This window comes from Manacus candei, unplaced genomic scaffold (genome assembly GCF_025592945.1).
Source record: "Manacus candei isolate 608988 ecotype Guabito, Panama unplaced genomic scaffold, ASM2559294v1 h1tg000014l, whole genome shotgun sequence".
Taxonomy (NCBI): Eukaryota; Metazoa; Chordata; class Aves; order Passeriformes; family Pipridae; genus Manacus; species Manacus candei.
The window spans coordinates 2508209-2531283 of NW_026138062.1; the positions used below are offsets into that span (position 1 = coordinate 2508209).

Sequence of the window (23075 nt, forward strand, 5' to 3'; positions counted from 1 at the left end):
CACCAGCATCTACTTCTCTGGCTTGTCCTATAATTGGCAATAATGATTTTCACAAGTGCTTGGAGTACTCTGCATTCGGGAAATCCCAGCAAAATCTGCAAGTTTTTCAATATTGTAATGAAAGGTTAGTGCCTTTCCTTCTGTGGTGAATGGGGTACAAACCCATATTTTTGGATGCTATGTCATGGGTTACAGAGATGCTTTCACATAAGTGAAAAACACGTAATTCCCATTCTCTGACAGCCCAGTGCAGCCACTTGGAAAAAAAGCAACAACAAAAAAAATTGAACTAGTTCAAAGCAAGCTCTTTACTGTACGTGCTGTGAGGCTACCTTGGCAGGCCTATAGGTTGCTACCACGAGACTGACAAATGCTGGGGAACACATTTGCATGGTTCGGTGAGTCCATAGGAGAGAATATGGTGTGCAACCTTGGCAAGTGTGGAAAGCGCGAGTCAAGGAAATGTGTAAAGTGCCAAAAGGGAACCGGCAGAACATTACACTTGTATGAAATGGGAGTAATCTCATTACCAGAGGTGATAACCATTGCACCCCTGATGGAAATGCATAATTACTGAAAACAGCTAATCAACTGCAAGAGCAGCAGGGTAGCCAGAAGCTCCTATCTATACCATCTACTGTGCTTAACCTAGTTGAGCTGCTCCTCCTCCTCCATCACCTTCTACAAATGGATCGCTAAAACATGCTGCACGTACACACCCTCACATGTGGGTCAGCACAGCTAAGTGATACAGTGCTTTGAATTTTTGATTGCAAATAAAACATGCATCAGTTCTGTGAAGTCTCCTTCCTAATTCTTTAGGATGCTCAAGCACACCACACTTACAGTTGTTCATTTCATAGCTACATCTATAGATAAACAGGATTTGCAAAAACAGTTTAACATCTGATTTCTATTGGAAAAAAAAGGCAACAGCAAGTTTCTTGCCATTAATCTCTGACTTTGAGAAATCTTGGCTTATATGCGCACATATATCAGAATATGTGTATGCATACATATCGGGAACACTTGCTCAGCCTCACTGATGGTGGAACTGTACTAATGGGATGCTGGATTCAGCAGCCTTTAGCACATAGTTTTTTCTTTTCCTGACCCTTGCAGATTTTATCCAAGCACTTCCAACAAAAGGAGGAACTGTGCTGAATTCTTTATCAGACTGCAACAGGTGAGGGAAGAGGACAGAGGAGGGAAAAATTAGCTGTCAGCAATTAAAAATAAAATACACAATTTCCCAGATACAACTAGAAAAGCAGTAAAAACTACATGAATTTTTTTGAAGTCTTTAAACAGGAGCTGGCAGTCTGTTAAGAAAAAGCATAAATGAAAATTTTCCTAATGATGGTACCAGTTTCATGTCTGTCGAGGATCTGATTTCTTGATTAGGTTAGTAAACTAGGACTAGAACCACACAGGGACACATACACTGTGATACTTGAAAAAAAAGCCATAGACTAAAATGTATAAGCTGTCCCTGGAGCACAGATATAAATCTAGGTCTTCCTTGTCTTAGGTTCATGTCCTAATCACTGAACTAGAAAGTCAGTTTCAGGCCTAGCTTTGGTCTCTGCCCAGTTAATATGTACTTAAAGCAAGGTGGAAGATGTTTCTACCACAGGAGTGCATACATACAGATGGATATCAGTTTTATTGAGCAAGCAGGATGCTGTCATCACTTCAGATAAGGACAAATAGACCCACATTCCTGACTTCCTTGACAAGTTTTCTAAACACTAGGAAAATCATGCAATCACACAGTCTAATTCAGGTTGGAAGGGACCTCAGGAGACCACCTCATCCATCTGCCTCCTCAAAGCAGGGTTAACTACCCCTTGACTCACCCAGCCAAGGCTTGGATACCCCCATGGAGGAAGGATATACTAGTGCTCTGGACAACCTCTTCCAGTATCTGACTACCTGCCTGGGGAAAACTTTTTTCCCTTTGTCTCCAGTCAGCATCTTCCTTCATGTACTCTGTGGTCATTGATTCCAGCCAGTCTTTGGCCTTCCTCACTCTGTGCTTACAGACTCAGGTAATATGCCTCTATTCCTCCTCAGTAGCTATTCCTGTGTCCATTTCCTGTATACTTCCTTCTTATGTTTGAGTTAAATCAAGAGTTCCCTGTTCAGCAAGCTGGCCTCCTGCCCTGCCTGCCTGTTCTACCACCCTTCAGATGATTTTTTTTGCATTTTGTGCAGGCTGTCACTGAAGTCTGACTAGCCCTTATGAGCTCCCTTGCCTTCAGGGGAAGCCTAACACGGGATCAATTCTCCGTACCAGCTGAAGTCTTGTGTCCTTGCCTTCCTCGCTGCCTTCAGGATCATAAAATCCAGCATCTGACAGCTCCTGCAGTAAAGAGTGTTACTGACTGACTGACAGCTCATTTTCATTCAGGATTCCAGTAAAGCATCTCCCCTGGTCAGTTGCTCAGCACTTGTATCAAAAAATTGTCTTCCCTGAACTCTAGAAATCCGGATTGCTTTGCAACCCATCACACTGTTCTCTCAGTAAATTCTGGCATGGTTAAACTTCTCCATGAGAGTCAAGAAGAATTTGAGAATCTTCTTTCAGTTGTTTAAAAAATCTTCGTCCACAGTCTCTCCTTGATCATTCACCACCATGACATTCCCCCGTTCTGGCTTCCCCTCTGACCCTGATCCATCAGCCTGTTACCCATGCAACCGTGGACCTGACTGTTATTTCCTCTTTCCTATCCTAGCCATTTTAAAATAAAAATGCTATAGCTTCTGTGCTTTGCATGTGTCTCTTGTTAGAGTCTGCTAGGCAAATTTTGATTGCTCAAGGACCTTTCTGATATCCTTAGCATGAGAGAGACAAGCTGACAGAAGAGGACAGAAACGTTTCTAAATATGCCCAAAAGCAGAATTTCAAGCACTTAAGAGCACATGCAGGTGTTAGCAGTATGGCTGGGAATTGCATTCTTGGGTGAATGTGTCTAAAGTCAACTCAAGGCAACTGTAACATGCTCCAGTGCCAAGGATGCTTCAAAGTACCTGACACTGTGAAGTTGTATGGCAAAGTAAGAACAAAGTCTCTTGCTCATTATATCTATTGATTCTAGATGGGTAAAAATGAAAAGAGGATAGAACAAGTTGCACTCATGATCTCATGATAACCACAGGCAACCAAATGAGGGAAGAAAATGGGTAAGTTCATGTGGGTTGGAGGCAGGAGGAGGACATCTCTGCTTGACCAATCTGGTGGTCTTTTATGACAAAATGACTGGTTATATGACAGAGAGCAGCAGATGTAATACACCCTGACTTTAGAGGGCACGGCATTTTTACCTGGAAGCTGAGAAGATATGGGCTAGAAGTATTGGGTTGACAATATTGGGTTCAAAATGATGGGTTGAAAACTGGTTGGACAGCTAAGTTTGAAGAATTGCCTAGTTGGCAGCTGGTAGCAAGTGGAGAACCCCAGGCGCTGATACTGGAGCCAGTTTTATCCAGCATCTTCCACATGAACCTCAGTGATGACACAGAGTGAATCCTCAGCAAATTTTCCAATGACGCCAAACGAGAGGGACTAAGAAAGCTGACTTGAAAAGATGCACTCCTTGATCTTCTGCTTGTCAACAGAGTGGATCTCATGAATGAAGCAGAGATTGGTGGCTGTCTTGGGCACAGTGACCACAAAGAAATCAAGTCTATAATCTGTTGACAGGAGGAAAAGTACCAGCAAAACCTCGACTCTGGACATGAGGAGAGAAGACTTCAGGCTGATGAGGGAATTAGTAAGTAAGGTTCCCAAGGAAAATGTTTTTATAAGTGGTGGGGTCCATCAGTCCTGGTCACTCTTCAAACATCACCTCCTAAGGGGGCAGGAGCAGGCACTTCCCAAATGTCAGAAGTCAAGCAGGGGAGGCAGAAGGCCAGCTTGGCTGAACAGGGATCTTCTCTTGGAAATAAGGCAAAAAAGGAACATGTATGCCCAAGGGAAGCAAGATCAAGTGACAAAAGTCAGAGATGCTACTTGCCACTGTAGGGAGAAAATTCATGCAGCCAAAACTCAACTGGAGTTGAAGCTGCCAGAAATGTGGGGGACAATAAAAGGAGTTTCTTCAAGTATATTAATGGCAAAAGGCAGTATAGGCACATTATAGTATGAGGATGGTCACCTCACAAACAGGGACAGAGACAAGGCAGAGGTGTTTAACACTTTCCTTGCCTCTGTCTTCAACATGGATGACAGGTCAAAGGGGTCTAAGTGCCCTCAGCTTGGAGGACCATGATGGTGAGAATGATCAACTCCCAGTCAACCCTGAAACTGTGTGGGATCTGCTGTTTCGGCTGTATCCCTACAAATCTATGGGGCCTGATGGGATTCATCCCCGAATCTTCAAAGAGCTGCTGATGTCATTGCAAAACCACTCTTGATGATTTTTGAGCAGTCTTGGGAATCCAGAGAGATCCCAGTTGACTGGAAGCTGGTGAATGTTGTCCTGATTTTCAAGAAGGGCAAGAAGGAGGACCCTGGAAACTACAGGCCTGTCAGTCTCACTTCAGTTCCTGGTGAAGTTATGGAAAAGATTATTCTGGGAGGTATTGAAAAACACCTGAAAGACAGCACTGTCATTGGTTACAGTCAGCACAGCTTCAGGAAAGGAAAATCCTGCTTATCCAACCTAATTTCCTTTTATGACAAGGTAACCCACCTAGCTGATCAAAGGAAGCCAGTTGATGTAATCTCTTTGGATTTCAGTAAAGCTTTCGATACTGTCTCTCACAGGATCCATCTGGACAAAATGTCCAGCACACAGCTGGATAAACACATCATGTGGTGTGTGAGCAATTGGTCATGGGTGGAGCACAGAGGGTAATAGTGAATGGGGTAACATCACACTGGTGACCTCTCACTAGTGGAGTTCCACAGAGCTCCATCTTAGGCCCTGTGCTCTTCGACATCTTCATCAAAGACTTGGATGCAGGACTGAAAGGGATACTAAGCAATTTTGCAGATGACACAAAACTGGGAGGAGCTGTTGACTCGTAGGCAGGAAGACCCTGCAGGGAGACCTGGACAAATTAGAGGACTGGGCAATCACCAACCATATGAAGTTCAACAAGGGAAAGTGCAGGATTCTGCACCTGGGATGGGGCAACCCCGGATGTACAGACAGGCTGGGGAATGAGGTGTTGGAAAGCAGTGCCACGGAAAGGGACCTGGGGTTCCTGGTTGATGGCAAGTTGAATCTGAGTCAGCAGTGCCCTGGCAGCCAGGAGGGCCAACTGTGTCATGGGGGCATCAGGCAAAGCGTCGCCAGCTGGCTGAGGGAGGGGATTGTCCCGCTCTGCTCTGCACTGGTGAGGCCTCACCTTGAACAAGGTGTGCAGTTTTGGCCACTGCAATATAAGGAAGATATTAAGCACTTAGAGAGTGTCCAAAGGAGGGCAACAAAGACAGTGAAGGGCCTTGAGGAGAAGCCATATGAGGAGCTGCTGAGGGCACTTGGTCTGTTCAACTGAGGGGAAACCTCATTGCAGTTACAACTTCCTCGTGAGGGGAAAAGGAAGGTCAAACACTGATCTCTTCTCTGTGGTGATCAGTGATGGGACCCAAGTGAACAACCTGAAGTTGTGTCAGGGGAGGTTTACGTTGTATATCAGAAAAAAGTTTTTTACCCAGAGGGTGGTTGGGCACTGGAACAGGCTCTCCAGGGCAGTGGTCACAGCACCAAGCCTGACAGAGTTAAAGAAGTGTTTGGATGATACTCTCAGGCACATGATAGGACTCTTGGAGATGGTCCTGTGCAGGGCTAAGGGTTGGACTTGATGATCCTTGTGGGTCCCTTCCAGCTCAGCATAATTTGTGATTCTGTGATTCAGTCCAGAGGCACCATGAGAAACTCCAGTACTGGGCCAACGGAGCCCCAGAAAGTTCAGGAAGGAGAAGCAAAAAATTGTACAGCAGGATGATCCCATGTCTGCCTGGCCAGAGGTGACAGGTTACAGGATGAAGCTGCTAAAAGGGGCCTGGGACTTAGGTGGATGTCTGAAAGAGGGACAGCAAGGGAACAATGTGGTCTCATTGCAAACAAAACAACCTGCATATTCAGAAGACTAAGGAGGTTATTATCCCCTTTTACTCAGCACTGGTGACACTGCGCCTGGAATACGATCTCCAGTTTTGGCCACTTCAAGAGAGGTGTTAAGAAACTGTGGAGAGTGGTCAAGATGTGAGAAAACTTTTGACGGATGCTCCACAAAGCAGCTTCAAAGGAAATGTGCTAATGTGACAAATTACCCCAAATGGAGGTTCTAGTTTCCCCTGCCAGATAAATTTGTCAGTAAAACAAAAAAGGACACAATTCTATAAATGCTCTGTTGCACTCAAGAAATTGGGTTTGATAGCCATGACAGATTTACTACACACACCAACTTTACTAAGCGCTTGTGAAGTTCTGGATGTAAGAAAGCCACTTGTCTGGCTGACAAGTTGGGAACTTCCTGTGCGTAACTTGCCCATTTAAAAGGTAGCACAAGTTCTCTTTTCTTGAACAGTGAGAGTAAAAAAAGGGCCTAAGGTAGCCCCATGTGAAACCCCAGGCAAGATTTCATTGAGCTGAGAAGCTGCTGTTTTGTTCCACTGTTCTTCAGCAGTGCCTTATTTTTGCTTCATTAGCATTTCCTCACACCCTGTCTTCCACTTACCAACTCCTGAACCGCACTGTAGAAGAGCTCCCTTACCTCCAGCTCCAGCTGCTGCATGCCACAACAAGCTCACAGAGGTCCCCTCTGCCACTACCTGGACTTCCTGCCACTGCCTGCTAAATATGCACAATATGTACTATTTTTTGACCCTGGTCAGGACAGCAGGAGGCTGCTTGCCAAGACTATGGCTTGGAAAGGTGAGACTTGTGGGTCTGTTCACCAGCAGTAGCAGCAGAGAGAAAGCTCAGAGCTTCCATGGCAAAAAGAAAGGGAAGGTCCCTGAGAGCTCTTTAACCTGCTGGTTGTGTTTATGGCAAAGAGTTGCCCCTCTTCTTGCAGGAAATGTCACGGCCATGGAGGCATGACCCATGCAATGCTTTGCTGTGTAGCACCACACCTCTGTGAAGAGGTGGATGTAGGAAGAGGTGGCATCTGCTGACCAGGAATCAGGATTGCTGTCACAGACTAGGAGCCAGTTGCTCTTTCTGCTAGTTTCTGTCAGTTCACATCAAGCACTACTCAGAGGTTGCTCAGTGTATGAATCACGTCCAGCTACAAAATCGAGCATGTGTGTGCAGGGCTACTTGTAACAACATTCAAGCACTGAAACCCACAACCTACCTTCACGTTTCTGGGCATTTCTTTTTCTTCTCAGCACTTCCACTGTACCTCATGGATTATAAGCAAATTTGTCATCATGAAGCCAAATTCTGAGATCAGGTGCCCTGGCTGGCAATGGTCAAGTGGTGCTGCTGTTGTTTGCCACATGCTGGCCCTGAACGAGCTTCTACAAAGCATCTACTGCAGAAAAACATATACTTAGATGAAAGAGTGCTCAGTGGCAGAGCCAAGCATCCTTCATCCCTCCCTCCACATTCAATGACATATTTCACAGTCAAGCAGCAGCCAGTCATAGCAGGCACAGGATGAGTTTTCCCACTGACATAACGGTGCCAAGGTCCTTCCTCATGGCACTGACTTCAGAGGGGGATAGTTTGGTAATTTAGAGATTTCACATTCTTTCCACAGCTTAGATGTTGTTATATGCTTTGCAAGGTAAGGTCTATGCTATGCAGTCATGATTTAAGAAAGCCATTGAGGCAGCTGTGGCCACATCCCTGGTAACAGATTTAACCAGAGCAATGACTGCTACACATGCATGCTCTGGAAGAAAACATGCTCAGTAAAAATGAAAGCCACTGAGTAATAATGGTTGAAGTAGCAACCCACAAGGAGGAAAAATGCAGCATTTCAAAAGCACCAAGCCAAGAATCAACCTGTGAAGTCACGTAGTAGGTTTGCAAAGCCACAGCTTTGCAAATCTGACAACAAAACCCCAGTATGACCCCAGTATGACAGTATGAAAGTTCTGCTTTACTTGAATCAAGAAATTGGGAGGGTGGAAGGCAAAGTTAAAATAATTTGTTTCAGTTTAGCTCCCATTTGTAATTAATGAAATTCTCTATTTGATAAAAAGGAAGAAATTTGTGAGACAACATGGTAGCCAAAAGACACAGTTACTGTAAAATCTGTACTGGGTCAACAACACTGAATATGATGTTGTAAAATCTAAAAGAAATTGATCATCATGTTTTTGTGACTGGTAAGTTTATTAAGTGGATTCCTCTTAACCCAACTGGTAAGTTTATGAAGTGGATTCCTCTTAACCCACCACACAATAAAATACTCATTTCATTATTTCAATGCTGCAACTGTGAATAAGCAAAGCCTCGGATTCTAAACACAGAGATTTTAAAATAATATACAGGAGACGCATACTTTACAATTTCAAGTAACAAAAGGCTTATTCTGCAACTGTGATGCGGACAAAGATGTTTTAATTGAAATATGACATGGTATATACTCTTACAGCTATTCAGTCCATCAATGCTTAGAATAAGGTATTGCAGTCCAAGCAAGTTCAGTGTCCCGCTCATTTCCTGTACCACTGCCTACAGCAGCTGTCCCAGAACTGTTCTTCAAGGTATGTAAGAGGAACTTTATCAGGGTCTCTGTGGAACATTTTTATGGGTCTGTTCAGTAAAGGGATTAGTGTTTCTTCTGCACTGGTGCCAGTCTTTGGCTCCTATAGCTGGAATGCAGAGATCTCAGCCCCTCAGGACAGGAGAAGGTCTTGGTGGCTATCCCATGCTCATTTGGATGACTGGGAATTAGTCACAAGGCACATATAAATCAATATGTGGATAACTTACGAATTATCAGTTGTGGAATCTTTTCCTACTCAGTGTGTTTCCTTTGTATTTGAGGCAGAACATGACCACTCCCAGATTTCACCTCATGCATATTTCAATCCATTTTTCCTTCCTGCAGTATTTGTGCCATTTATCTTGTCCTATATTCACTTTCTTTTTTTCCTACTTTTGGGAAAAGCATCTAATATCCCTGTAGCACTAGTTTTTCTTTGTTAATGTCAAAAAATGTTAATCTGTGAAGACATGCTTCCTAGATAATGTTAATTCAGCTGCCAGTTTTATAATAGGATTATGCTTTCCAGGATTTAAAAATCCCACTTGTTAGTTACAAAACAGACTTCTACTAACAGCTATAAAATCTAATTTAATCCCTATTGGCATTAACTAAATAGCTGCACTTAACACCCTGCTATTGCCATAAATATATAAAATTCCCTTTGAAGTTATAAAAGAAACTGTTCAGTAGGATAAACAGGGTCTCATGAGTCCAATCATATGGTATCTCCAAGGCATAACAAATGTTGTTTACATATTGTAAGGATTTTGTGGACAGTGTATTTAAATAGATTAATCCATGTTTACACTTATTAATTTGCCCTTTTTCTCAAGAAAATGCATACTAAATTATGATCTATAATTATCCTATTTAAAAATAATTGGTTAACAAGTGGAAGACTAGGTCTGTGTGGAATCACAGCTTAAAATGTAACCAAATAACCTGGCTAAGCTGGAAGAAAATACCAATTTGTTCAACATAGCGTCTTTTAACGCACAATTATATTGCAGAACCTTAGAAGATGAAGTTATCTTAAGTCTGGCTTAGGAGCAGTTAGTTTGAGGCAATCTAGAAAGTGACTGTAACAAGTAAGAAGGAAAGAACGAGCAAGCCATGGTTTATAACCATCCTAAAATGAACAGCCAGGATCTTTATAACCATGCATATCCTTATAACCATTTGCTCCCAAATGAGGAACAACACAAGGATTTATGGTCTTCTAGAGCTCAGTGATCAGAATAAAGAAAAATATTTATAATTATTTTCTCCCAGTCTTGAAATAACTGGTAAGTACGTTGTTCTGAAGAGGGTAGCCCTAATGCACTGCAGTGAGAGATGGATAGCAAAAGAGCCATTACAGTGATCCACAGGCAGCACTATGTTATGCAGGAGTTAAAACAGCTATCTCAGAGCAACCAAGCTGTCTTAAAGATAGAAATCATTAGTCAAACTCAGAAAACACTAAAATTTCATTTATGCTTTCAAAAAAGATGCAAAGTGCTGATCAGACTCCACAGTCAGCTTATCACTTTCCTTACTGATAAATAAGAAGACAGATCATATTGTGATATGATAGTCAAAAGGAAAGAAGGACAACCTTAGCAGAGCAGCTGACATTAACACCAAAATCTGTAGCAGGCCAGATTTGGAGACGTGTGCATTTTATTTTGGAGTTACCTAATATACTCCAGTCAGTACATTTAGATGTGCTAACAACTGCACATGCTCCATACAGATATAAAAACCACTGTCAAAGAGCAACATTCAAATGCAGCTACATGCTTTGGCTTACTCATAATGAAGAAATAAATTTGGCAAGATTTTTGCTTATTTGCAAAAGAATTCCTTGCTTAGAAGCCCAAACTCTGGACGTGGCATGTGTAACCTGGGGATGCATTAAGAGCTTTTGTGCCCCTTGAGCCTACTGCATACAACGTAGCCAGCAGAGTTTATACATGTTTATACATTTAGGGAATAAAGAAATAAACAAATATTATTCCTAATGTTCTGTCCCTGTTTATTATGGCTTTTATGACACGGCCTAGAAAAGTTGCAAGAGTTGCGTATTGTGTTCTATTCTGGTATGTAACTGCACAATAAATTCATGGCTTTGGATGCTCTCCACTATAAGTAAGCTAAAGATTTTGGGTATCAGCTTTTTCCATGAAAGTGTATTCTTTTGGTGTATGAAGCACAGCTTAACATACAGTCTTTCACAATTCGGAGAGGAAAGTAATTCACAGAATATGTAAAAACCAGGGCTTTAGGCAATCGTAATCCATGCGTTTTGTCTTCTGTTGAACAGAGATAAATTCTTCCACTCTAAGTTAAAGGGATGTCATCGCATGGGTTTAGTTCATGATGGAAATAAAAGACTGGTTTTAGATGGTTCTGTGCTTATTTTGCAACTAGCACAGTACATATGCCTTCAATTCAATATATGGTGGTGTATATGAGGAAGAAGCTCAAGCTCCCGAAGGGTTTAATTCTGAATCACTAATTTAGACACAAATATCCTTAATTCATTGTGACATGTTATCTGAACAAGGATTGCAGAATCCTTTGTAAGTATTGTGGACTTCTGTTAACTGGTCAGAGATGGCAAGGAAATCATGCTTTTGCGTGGGTACTGGTGGCTTAGTTCCCACTACTGAGTGCTAGGATCCTTTTATCTGGTTTCCAGAAGAATAATAATAGATGAACCCAAAGGTACTGATGTAAAATATCATGCATTCAGATGACACATGACAAGGTTCCCAGGCCTAGCCATGGTCACACACATCCTCAACCTCATCAGCAACTTCCATGTTTATGGCTATGCTGTTTCTCCACCCGACATCAGAAATTCTTTTCTCTTACCCAGCATCTTACCACATTTCCTTGTTTTGCTACCTAATAATACTACTAAGCCCCAGGTAAACAGGTAATGTTTAAACAGTTTGGTAAAATAAACCACAGATTTTGCTCATAATCTTCTGAGCATCTCTAAGGTTCTTTCCACTCCACACCATCCTGGGACATGTCCAGCTTTGACGGCAATAATGTGCTGGGAAAAGTACCATGCATTTCCACCTTCCCTTCCCTACTTAACTTATCCACATCAGACTGTAGGTCCACTAGACCACTACCTTGACTGTGACCATAGAGATACCTTTTGGAAAACTTTATCAAAGAGAGCAAGGGCTGTATTGTCTGTGTGTCCTACCATTGTCTGATCCATGTCCCTGTAGATGGGATCTGTGGGTTTTCTCACACTTCACCTGTCTCTCTGTTTTCGAAGTGTGGCCCTTTGCAATGAGGAAGAAGAAGCAGGGTGCACCACCACAAGCACAATGGAATCTTAGGTTCAAGACTAGGTTTCAAGATAATTGCAATAGAAACCTGGGCACACGAACATGTTCCTCTGCCTGCTCATTGCCAATGAAGAAAGCAAGGGAGACCTGGAGCAAATGGTATTAAGTGCTGAGTACCCCTGTGACTGTGATCTGGGCAATATCTTTATGTTTTCCTCACCCCTGGTACCATTGCAGCCATGACAGCCCAACCCAACACATGGCTCTGCATGCAAACAAAACTGCCTAAATTTCATCCCACATGTTGTTTCTAAGGTACATGTGTATACTGAACTTTTTGTATAAGCTTGATTTTTCTGTAGCATACTTGAAACATAACATCTCCCTTCAAACTAAGTGTTGGATGCTCAATGGCTGTGTAGCCAGGTCCTTCCTGCTAGGAGAACAGATGAAATATTGAAAACTGGCCTAGAAATGTGTAGCAACACATCCCACTCCTGCATTTAGCCTTCAGTACCCAGGTATGCTGTGTGCCTGTGAACAATAGATTGCAAATGAAGAACTGAAGTACTGTGAATTACAAGTCTATACAAACATTAACTATGTTTTAAAATATTTTCCCAGGTCTATTATTGTATTCCTGCCTGAAATCCCTGTTAATATTGAGCCAAGACATTTTCCTTACGTTTCTAGACACCATTCTGTCAGTAGTAATGGTTATATCAGATAACGTCCAAGTCAAATTTAATTGGATACATCTGAATCAGTGGAAAAGAAATAACTGGCAATTCAAAGGCTCTGCTCGAAGAGACACAGGCATTACTGAGCTCATTAAGAAGAAAATTGCTGAATATTGTGATCTCCTTATGAATCCTCAAATCTTTATGTAAGGAAGATGATTGGCTTGTAGAGTAAAACAATAAGAACAAAAACTTTTATTGTCACAGTTAGTACTCAGGAGTGGCAGTTCTTCCAGGACCATGGTGGGATTAATGAGGAAATGAAAACACTTTACAACTTTCATAAAAATGTATATTCATCGAACTCTTCAAGGATCAAAAAGGCCTTGCAGAGTTTCACTGTACAGTTCAGCTTCCCTACAATAAACCAGAGAGACTTTTGGACTTCCCAATTCCTACAGAAGAAATTTCCCATGCTACTGAGACTTTTAATAATGGCAAGCCACTGGGGAAAGCAGCATTCCCATTTTAATTTTGTGCATCTTTTGAAGAGAAGTCACCCTACTATGCGCCTGTGTACATTTAATCATTCTCTACACACTTTATCAGCGAGCCTTCTCCCTGTAGGACCAATACAATTAGGTACAGTACTAATTTATTATAAATAAAGCAAAGACCTGGTAAAATAACCTAGTTATCAATGTTTCATGCAACTGTGCCTATGAAGTACTAGCTAACATTCTCACTATGAGCCTAGAGATATACCTGCAGCATTGATAAATCCTAACCAACATGGGTTTATTAAAAAAAAAATTATCATCATATAATACAGAAAACCTGTTGGTTTTAATTGAAGTAGCTAGAGATTTATAGAAACCAACTGGAGCTTTCTTCCACTAATACTGTAAAATCCTTCAGTAAGATCAAAAAGGAAATGCATTTCAACAAAGAAAGCCTTGAATTTTCTTTTTGTATACCACGCTGACCTATTTTATGTATTTATCTCCACCCCCAAATTTAGTTGAAGTGTTGTTTTATATGCAAGAGCCTCTTCTCATCAGTGTTAAGGAATAAAAGGGTCCGAAGGTCTCAGATTAGGGGAAAAATGGCAGGCAAAGATGCTCTCTCTTTGGTGTGCTGTTTGTTCTGGCCCCAGGATCAGGTCACTAGAGAGATGGAGGAGGCATTCTCACAGAGAGAAATCTCCATAAAATCAGCATGTATGTGGATGATCTGCTCTTAACTGTAATGAACTCGGAGTCATCTCTTACGTATGTGTTATTCATAATGGAACATGGAAAAGTGGTCGGACTCTAATCCTATTTTTCAAAACAGATGATTCAAAAGAATTAACAGATTTTTTTTCTTCCATGATACAGCACAGCAATGATCTTTTAAGTAGCTCCAAGATATTAAGTAGGAACAAATTTATGCTATGATTTCAAGATGCCATGCTGCAGATAAGCAAAATAGGTCCTTCTCTATCCATCCTCTTAACACAACCAAATATCCTGTCACTGCTGAGGGGAGTGGGGAGAAGAGGAAAGGCTCAGGGGCCACCGCTTCCTCTCTTCAGGAAGGAAAAGGAGAGAGCTGAGGCTTCCTCTTCCCTAACTTCTCTTGTTCAAGTGCTGGAGGAGAGACCAACTTTTTTCTAAAAGAGACAGAGCGATACGATCACGATTCACAGCAAATAGGGCTTAGGAGCTTAAACCCTAATCAGTCCTACATCATTTTACAGTGCAGCCCTGAATATCAATAATCTTTAACTGGATGAATGAGGTCTATTTTATTTCAGAGGAACAATAGCAAAATTTCCTATTTTCAAATGGTTTATGTTAGAGTAGTGCACAGACATTTCTCAGCCATATGTAGACTCCAAGGGATTGCTTTTATACCTCTGATACAAAACACATGAGGAGAGGGAACATGGGGCTTTGTTTTGATTCTTAATTATATCACTGGCATTCCCCATGCAAAGAAAAGGCCAAATCCTAGCACTTTCAAAATTTGCCTGAGATAATTTTCAAAGATCACCTTTCGCAGAAGGGACTGTGCCCTTCCTGGTCTGACTGCACACTGAAGGGAGCTACAAAGTAAGGTGCTGTATATCTCAATTCTTCAAAACCATCATATGGACCACAGTGAAGATAAAGCCACTAACAGCATTGGTCTGGAGGCAACAAAAGTCTCCAAAACTCTTGTCAAGGACTCAGAGAGAGACATAAACACTACAGTAGCAACACCAACTTTTCTCTTGCTAGGCTGACCTGGCAGCTAACACCTCCTGAGGCTCTGAAGAATAGAAGTGCTAAGACAAGATCAGAAATAGAAAAAATGCCATTCTAGAACACTCTCTTGTAAGGGTGGTAACCTTGCATGACACATGGGAACTAACTAGAAAATCTCAGCTCACTATACCCTTGGAAAATGAAAGCACTGGCATGGAAATATTCCTTACTCCAACATGAAGAGGAAACTTTTCCGCCTGATTAATAGGTTCACCTGCACGAGGAACTCATTTTCCCCAAGTCTCTAGTCAGCATCTCCCTTCATGCAACCTGTGGCCATTGCTCTTGTCCCGTTTCTGAGCTCCTCTGAGAAGCGTCTGGCTCTGCCTCCCATTCAGCTCCCCTCAGGAAGCAAAGTCTCCATCAAGATCCAACTCAGCCATCTCGTCTCCAGGATGAACAAACCCAGCTCCTCAGCCTCTCCTCCTGTGCCATGACCACCCTGATGGTGCTTATCAGGCACCTTCCCATTGGTCAGCCTCTCTCTTATCCTGGTATCCACAGCTGAGCACAGCCACCCCACAAGGAGACCCTCCAAACCAAGTAGGGGGGAGAGACCCCTTCCCTGGACCTGCTGGCTGCACCTGTGCCAGCTCAGCCCTGGAGGTGGTTTGCCACCTTTGCTGCCAGGGCGCACTGCTGACCCCGTTCGGCTTGTTGTCCAACAGCACTCACTGCCTTTTTGGCAGAGGTGCCTTTCTCCAGGCGTCAGGAACATCTCCCAGCCACCTTGACCTTTCAGTGATGACAGACAGCAGCTTCATGATGACACTAGTCAGCTCCCTCAGAGGCCTTCAGTATGTCCTGTCTGATCCCATAGACCAGCTTATTTAAATAGACCCTAACTCCATCCTCCCCTACTGTGGCTGCTATCTCTTTTCCCCAAGCTTTGCTTCTAGCAGACAACCTAGCAGGTCTGATGGCAGGCAGATTCTGACAGTAAAGCCTGAGGCTTCATGGAGCAGTGCATCCACACTTTTACTGGTTTTCCTTCTCATTTTTACTACTGATGCACTTATAATAGCCATTCTTATTGTTCTGCTCATCCCTCACCAGTTTTGATTTCAGCCAAGTTTTAACCTTCCTCATTCTGCCCATACATGCCTGGACCACACTTCTGTGTTGCTCCTTGGTAGCCTGTCCCCATTTCTACCTCCAGTCTGCTTTCTTTTTGTATTTAGCTCAGTCAGGGGTTCATCTGTTGTCTCAAGTTTCTATCACCCATTTTTCCCCTAATTTATTTGAAATCTTATATTCAGTGGCATAACTTCACTTCAACAGAGCTAGAGTTTTACCACCCTTCGGAAATTATTACTGTCAAATTTGTCATCTTGATCATAACTTTTTGTTTTGCTGTTATCCTCTATTACAAATAGATGCTTCCGCTATAAATTATTTTTTGATCTAATTAAGCTGCATCTAAAAAAACTACAGTTTAATACGTTTGTGTCATTTTACAGCAGCAGCCTCCCAAATAGGATGAAACAGTACTAATTCACTGTGACAGCAGATATAATCCTAGTCTTACAACACAGAATTTTAGCAACTGAAAAATGTTTTCCAATAATCTTCAGCAGTACACAGGAACATACTATTTTCCCTTTTCAGAACTAAAATAGACATATGCAAACTCTGTAAACTTCTTCCTTTCCAACATACCTGTAAAGAGCTGAAGGTTAAAGAGAGCACTATCCAAGAAAGTCCTTCTGGAAAGCATTAACTCACAAGAAAAAAAAAAGAATAAAATTTCATCCACATTTTTAAGATGACACAGGAAACTTCTCACACCTATTTTCCTAACTCCCTGGACAACACATTCATACTCAATTCCTAAACACTGTTTGCTGTAGTCTGAAGCACTGAAACACGGTTAGGAAAACTGGCAAATATGAAAATGATGTGACAGCAAACTTACATTCCTGTTCAGAAATAGCTTTAATTAGGAAACATTTACACTAATGTCTTGTATACGTTGTTTAAGACGTCTGACTTGGCAGTTACACTTAAGGCTGGACTCAATGATCTTAAAGGTGTTTTCCAACCTAAATGATTCTATGATTCTAAGATGTGAAACATTTTAAAATGGTTATTTACATATATTAAAAAAAATTGCTTGCAAGTGAAATTGAATGCATGCTAGATCATTCTTCTTTCACAATTCAATTTTAATGAAAACTTGGCATAGGTACTTTACACATCTACATCTATCTCCCACTCTGCTCTGCATTCTTGTTCCAAACACTAGTACAGCCAGAATCTATCTTCTCTCTCCTTGAAAAGCATTCCTAACAGCATTTTTTCCCAAAATCTCAGGAAATAAATATTTCCAAACACTCCAAGGCTCAAACCCAGGCCCACGCTGGTTTGCTTGCAATCTGAAGCTGCTCTCATTTCAACAATAAACTGGCCACCTGGTGGTTCCAAACTAACTCTTCCTTTCCCGCTTCTCTTCTTACAAACTCTTTTGTCCTCTTCCCTAAGAATGACAGAATCTTCCACTCTTCTGTGATGGGAGCTTACACCCAGTTCTGTATTACTTCAAAACTCCCTCCTCACTTACTCACACGGAACGTCTTTGAGTTCTGGGTAACCAGACTTTCCCAACACCTTCACAAAGCCTATCACTGTGACATTACTTTGTATATCTTGAGATTAAGATCTTTGTCTCTCTGGTTGTCACTTCCCCAAGGCAAAGGCAATGTTTTCCCACAAGTTCTCCTTAGTGCTGATTGTATCACACAGATAATTTTTAGTTACCTTTCTGTTCAGAGCCACACCATCTTCACAGTCCAGCACTGCACAATCTACATTCAGTGATGGGATTTTTCGTATCTTTTTTTCATCATCCGCAGGTACATACAGGACAGCTCGTCTGGGAACATACTTGTGAGATGATGCAAAGTGATAACTAAGCTTAGGAACACCAGCTGGCAGAGGAGAATTCACCCTGTAAACGATATTGTTAAAATTAGACTTTTGGCTACAATGCTATAAATATTATTTGACTATATTTTAAAAGTGAAACATTTCTAAGTAGATAGTGGCTGGTTTTTGGTTACCTATATTTCCCACCTTAGGAAGAGTTAAGGTAAGGATATACCTGTATTACAGTTAATTACAGTATAAAACTCTGAAACTACTATGTTCAACAGAAGCTGCAAACATAAACAGTCACAACTGAAGACCTGCCAAGGCTGAGGTTATCCATTCAGCCTTAATTATGCTGGCCATTCTGGGTGCTATGGCAAGCATGAAATACAGAAGGGTGGTGCTTGGCTTTTCTGCTGTCATAGGACTCCGTAGGATGAAAACTGTGCTGGGAACAGATCAGGACTGCTTTAGAGAGGAGGCTGCTATCTGCTGCTATTTTCTCCAGGAGCTGGACGTCATGCTAGGAATGAAGCAGGGGTGCTGACTAAAACAAACAAGGGCTTGTGAAGTTGATTTTGCAACCTTGGCATTATATCAACAAACATATTTGCATGCAAATTTTAAATAAGCAAAATGGATGGAGGGGGAAATGAGGAAAACAGGAATGAAAACCCCATGTAATGTGGAACTTCACTAATCCTAACGTTCTCTCAGAAGCCTTCAGACCTTCAGATCCACAGCACAGACTTCCACTGACAGAGCTTAAAAACCCACCAACATCATCAGCAGGTCATTGGCTGTGGTGCCTTTTAAAATTTATAAATGCTTTGTGCACCACATTTCAGTGGTGTCACATGGCTTGAGCGAGTGACATATGTGGCCCACAGGCATCAGGTTTGTGGTGGTCTCCACCTTGTGCACATAGTGCTGGTGAGGACCCAGCTAACCTACCTCAGGCATGAGCTGGGTTAGTGCACTTGGAGGCACTAGGACTGCTGGGTGAGGCTGCTCTCAAGGGTGGTGGGGAGCTTGCTTTGCTCCGCAATTACAAGCACTGAGAAATAAATTGCAGAGGGTGCCACTGTGATTCATGGCCTTCCAAAAAAACTCCTTGCCTGCTCCTGTTTCTCCCCATTTCATGCTGTAACCCCCAGGTCTATTCTGCTACACCAAAAATGAGGACAAAATAATACAATTCGCCTTCATACTCAGCACAAGGCACTTATGCCACAGAATAATCCTACCATATAACACCATTATGCATTATCTTGTATATTATTCGCCACTTTGAATAATGTATGGTTTTTCTAGCACCATGCTGAACATGTCATGGCGTTATATCAGGGATCCATGCATTTTCCTATGCCCCTCTTAATAATGCTTCCCAAGTTGCTACACTTGGATGACACGTGGCTACACGTGCACATGGGTTTTCTTCAAAGTGAACGTGACTAAAGCTCTCAAATGCTTGGAAATGAGTTCAGTCAATCTAAATCAGAGCCAAGATGGTATGTCACTGATGGGCAGCTATAATGCTTGCCTTTCTAAGCTGAATCTGTCGAAGAACCCTCTCTTCTGGACTGTGCACCCTAAAAGCTGAATATAAGCCTTGGGTTAAAAAGATGAAGAAAGCTTTTATCATATTTTACCTCAGTAAACAAAACGGAAAAAGAAAACTATTTCGCTATCTCCACTGCTGTGTTTCTGCACATCCTGGTTGAAGTGACTTTATGAGCCCTCAAAAACCCACTCTTCTTTGTAACATGCCTGGTAATGCTTCCTGCAGCCTAAGAAATGGGGTAGCTTGGCTGTTTAACAGAAATTATTTTATTACAAGTGCAAGTGTTACCCTTGATAAGTTGATAAGTCTTTTTCATCTCGAAGTGCAATAACATCAAGACTCAGGTGGTGGAGGTTTTAACAACACTTGGAGACACGCCATTGACATCCACTGAGTGTATCCCAAGTACTCTCTTCGCCCCTCTCCCACAAACCACTTCATGTCCCCTGCTTCAGGTTGAAGTGGGGATGGTAAAAAAACTTGTTGTAACTCAAGTGCCTGCTAGTTAAATCCACTTAATCACATTTTCTTGCAGTAGTACACTTTGGAAGAGCAAGGAGGAGGTGGAAGAGTGGTTTACCTCAAATGGAAAGAGGAGAGTCTTTTTTCAGTGTGACATAGAGGTCAGTAAAGAGGTCTGCTGTCCTTTGCTAAACATATATGAGGGGACAAAAGTGATTAATTTCTATTCGCTTTCTCTGATGGCTTCAATCTTGTGGTTCCCGATGGCACAAAGGAGTCAAAGAGCTCAGCCCATTAATAGTTAACTCCAGACTAGAGCCAAGCAGCCCCTGAAGCACTCTTAATGATTGCCTCTCACCAACCCTCCAACATGCCAGAAACCTGATAGACATGGCTAACACCATAATCTCAGAGCATGCTGAGATGAGATGTATCTCCTGTCACACATGTTTCCCGGAATTTCTTCTGGGCTGTCATCAAGCGAAGGACTGTATGACCAGCCAGTTTCCCTCTCACTGCTGCTAGCCCCACAAAGGCAGCCCTGCTCTGCATACCACACACAACAGCGTGTAGTATTGTGTAGGTAAAAGCATCAGTACTTGAAGGCCAGATATAGTCAGGTGTCACTACTGAGGTCTGTGAACTTGTGTTTAGATGGAACAGTACAGCTTCCAAAGCAGACCACCTGACTCTAAAGAAGTGATAGATTTAATCCATTGAAATACCATCACTTAATAGGCTCAATGTTAGAAAAACCACTGCCTGCTGACTATTGGTATCTTCTCCTAAGCTAACCAACTTTGTAGCCATGTAGGCTCAAAACACAGGTTTCTCAGGACAAAAATTATTAGAAGAAATATACTGTAAATATGGCAAATTATTAGTCTTATGGGACATTTTAGCAAGTTTAAGAAGCAACAACTTTTTCAAGAGGTATGGTCAGAAAAAAAAAATGTGCAGGAAGAATTGGTGTCAGTGGACCAGCACAGAACCCTTCTCCTTTCAAAACAAAGAGCTCTAGAAATGCTTGTGTAAAAAAGGAGTTTTCAACAATTATGCTTAGGTATGACTGCAGTAAATGTTTTCACATGCTATTGTTTTGATATATATTTTTAAATCATTACTGTGCATTTTCCTTGCATAGTCGTATTTTATGTTCTACAATAAAATGAAAAGTAGAGGAAGACATGGATTTATTAAGAAATCCATCTGCCTATAGACCTTTTTAAAGCAGTGGCAAGGCCTGGGGTGCTGTATATATGAGCAGTTAGCCACTCTGGTAGGAAACATTATCCTGATTATCTTGACTTCTGTTCTTTTGATAGAATTAAAAACTCCCCAGCAGTTACTTTTTTAGGACAAAAAACCCACACAGCACTGTGATCTCGATTATATTGTTAACCCTGCGCCATAAAGCGGAAGAAAATCTTACATATGTTTCCTGACTCCAAGCATTTTAATGATTCAAACTAAGCTTGACTATGGTTTAAACTAAACACATGGACAAAAGCCAAGTGAATTTGCTAAGACAATGTTTCTTCCTTTAAGCACTGTGAGTTAAAATAAGGACTAGGCTATTGGGTAATGCTCATTAAATTGTTTTACAGCAGCATATTTTCATTCATAGCATTTAACAGCATACTGAGTGCTCTTGGGTCTTGGAAATAAAACTAGATTTCTTCAGCAAACATAACACTCTACTAAAGTCTTCATCAAATATGTAAAAGTAGCTGGCAAGTTAAAGTTACTCATGGTCCTCTGAGAACCGTTTCACCCAAGAGTGAATAGTTCATCCTTGGGAATGAGAAAAGAAAACCTTTTTGATTACTAAGAGACATTGCATTTTGCAATGGCAGCCGTACACTGTGACTGCAGCCAGTGAAATTACTCCCAATTATGCAAATTTCCCTGCTATAAACTGCATTTTCACATTCCAGTGTTGCTCATACTCACACATATACTTAACTGCACACACCTGTGCGGTCTCATTGGAGTCAACAACATATAGCTCATGAAGTAAAGTACTCCCACAAGTGATATTCAGCACTTTAACCTGTTCCTCTGTTCCCTGTTTATTTGCTAAATCAAATTACCTCTGGAAGAGATGCTACATTGGGAACTGCCTAAAACATTGCTCAAAAGGCCAAATCTCTTCTTCTACAATCTTCGGCACAGTGTTGGCCAAGTGTTTCTGAAGCGCATTTTTAGGCATTTGATTAAAACCATTAAAAAAGCTGGATAATTGCCACAACATGTATTTCTGATATCTATGCATGAGTTTACGATCTCCATGCATACCAGTCACAATCCTGGATGTCTGTGGTGCTGTGGGAGAAGGACAGAAGTGACCCAAGACCCACAATGCCTCCTGAACAAGACCCAGCTAATGCAGCAAAAATCTACAAATTGTTTCTCTGATATGTGCAAAAAACCACCCCACTCCAGAGTAAATATAATGGTTTTCATATGTTGAAGTCACTAGGCAGTAGCACACAGCCACACACAAATAATCTGCCAAAGACAAAGAAACTTCTATGGAATTACACAGCCCCGCAATTTGCATAGTAATTCTTTCTAATTAAGAAAAGAAGATACAAGTTGTTTGTTATAAACATCAGCAGGCCCTGTGCAAATACCAAGGGCTCACAGCCGAGCTGAGTAGTTGTCGAATCAAAGCGACTCGCCGGAGAGTTTTATTGGTACAGCTGCGGCGCATGCATTTTATCACACATGCTAATAATCCTGGTTATGGCACTAACATTTTAATCATTTGTTCTCTGGGCTTGTTTCTCAAACAATTAGCACTAATGAATGGCCAAAATACCTCGGATCATATATGTCTAATTGCAGTCAAGAGCGGTTATTGTCCGCATGTACATTTCAATTCACCTCTGGGGATAATGTTTGTTAATTGTATTTCTTTATATAGCAAGTGAAAAAAAGCTGTTCACTCAAAAAGGGACTAAGTGTTCTCTTCTTTCCCTTTGTTCCCACAAGAAGCTAAAGTCACTTCAAGAGGCACTTAATCCCATCATCCATGGTTACAATTGCCTTACAGCATCAATCAAAAAGAATCTGAAGTAAAATGATGCAGCTATATTGTGTAATTAAAAGCAATTCAGGTAGTTATTGCTTGGGGCATTTTCCAGGTCCAAATACTTAAAATGGCACTGCGGGGATTCTAAATACTGTAGTGTTTTAAATTTGGTGAACTACAATATCTCACAGAGAAAGG

The 23075-nt window shown here is 41.6% G+C and overlaps 1 protein-coding gene across 4 annotated transcripts in view; it reads right to left on the bottom strand.

Annotated features, from left to right (window-relative positions):
* Positions 1 to 23075, bottom strand: part of CLYBL (citramalyl-CoA lyase) — a 167949-nt gene that overhangs the window by 62347 nt on the left and 82527 nt on the right. For all 4 annotated transcript variants that reach the window (XM_051780642.1, XM_051780644.1, XM_051780641.1 and 1 more), the window contains exon 2: positions 17704 to 17893. In XM_051780642.1, coding sequence (XP_051636602.1) covers positions 17704 to 17893 — 190 coding nt within the window. The remainder of the gene's footprint in view (positions 1 to 17703; positions 17894 to 23075) is intronic.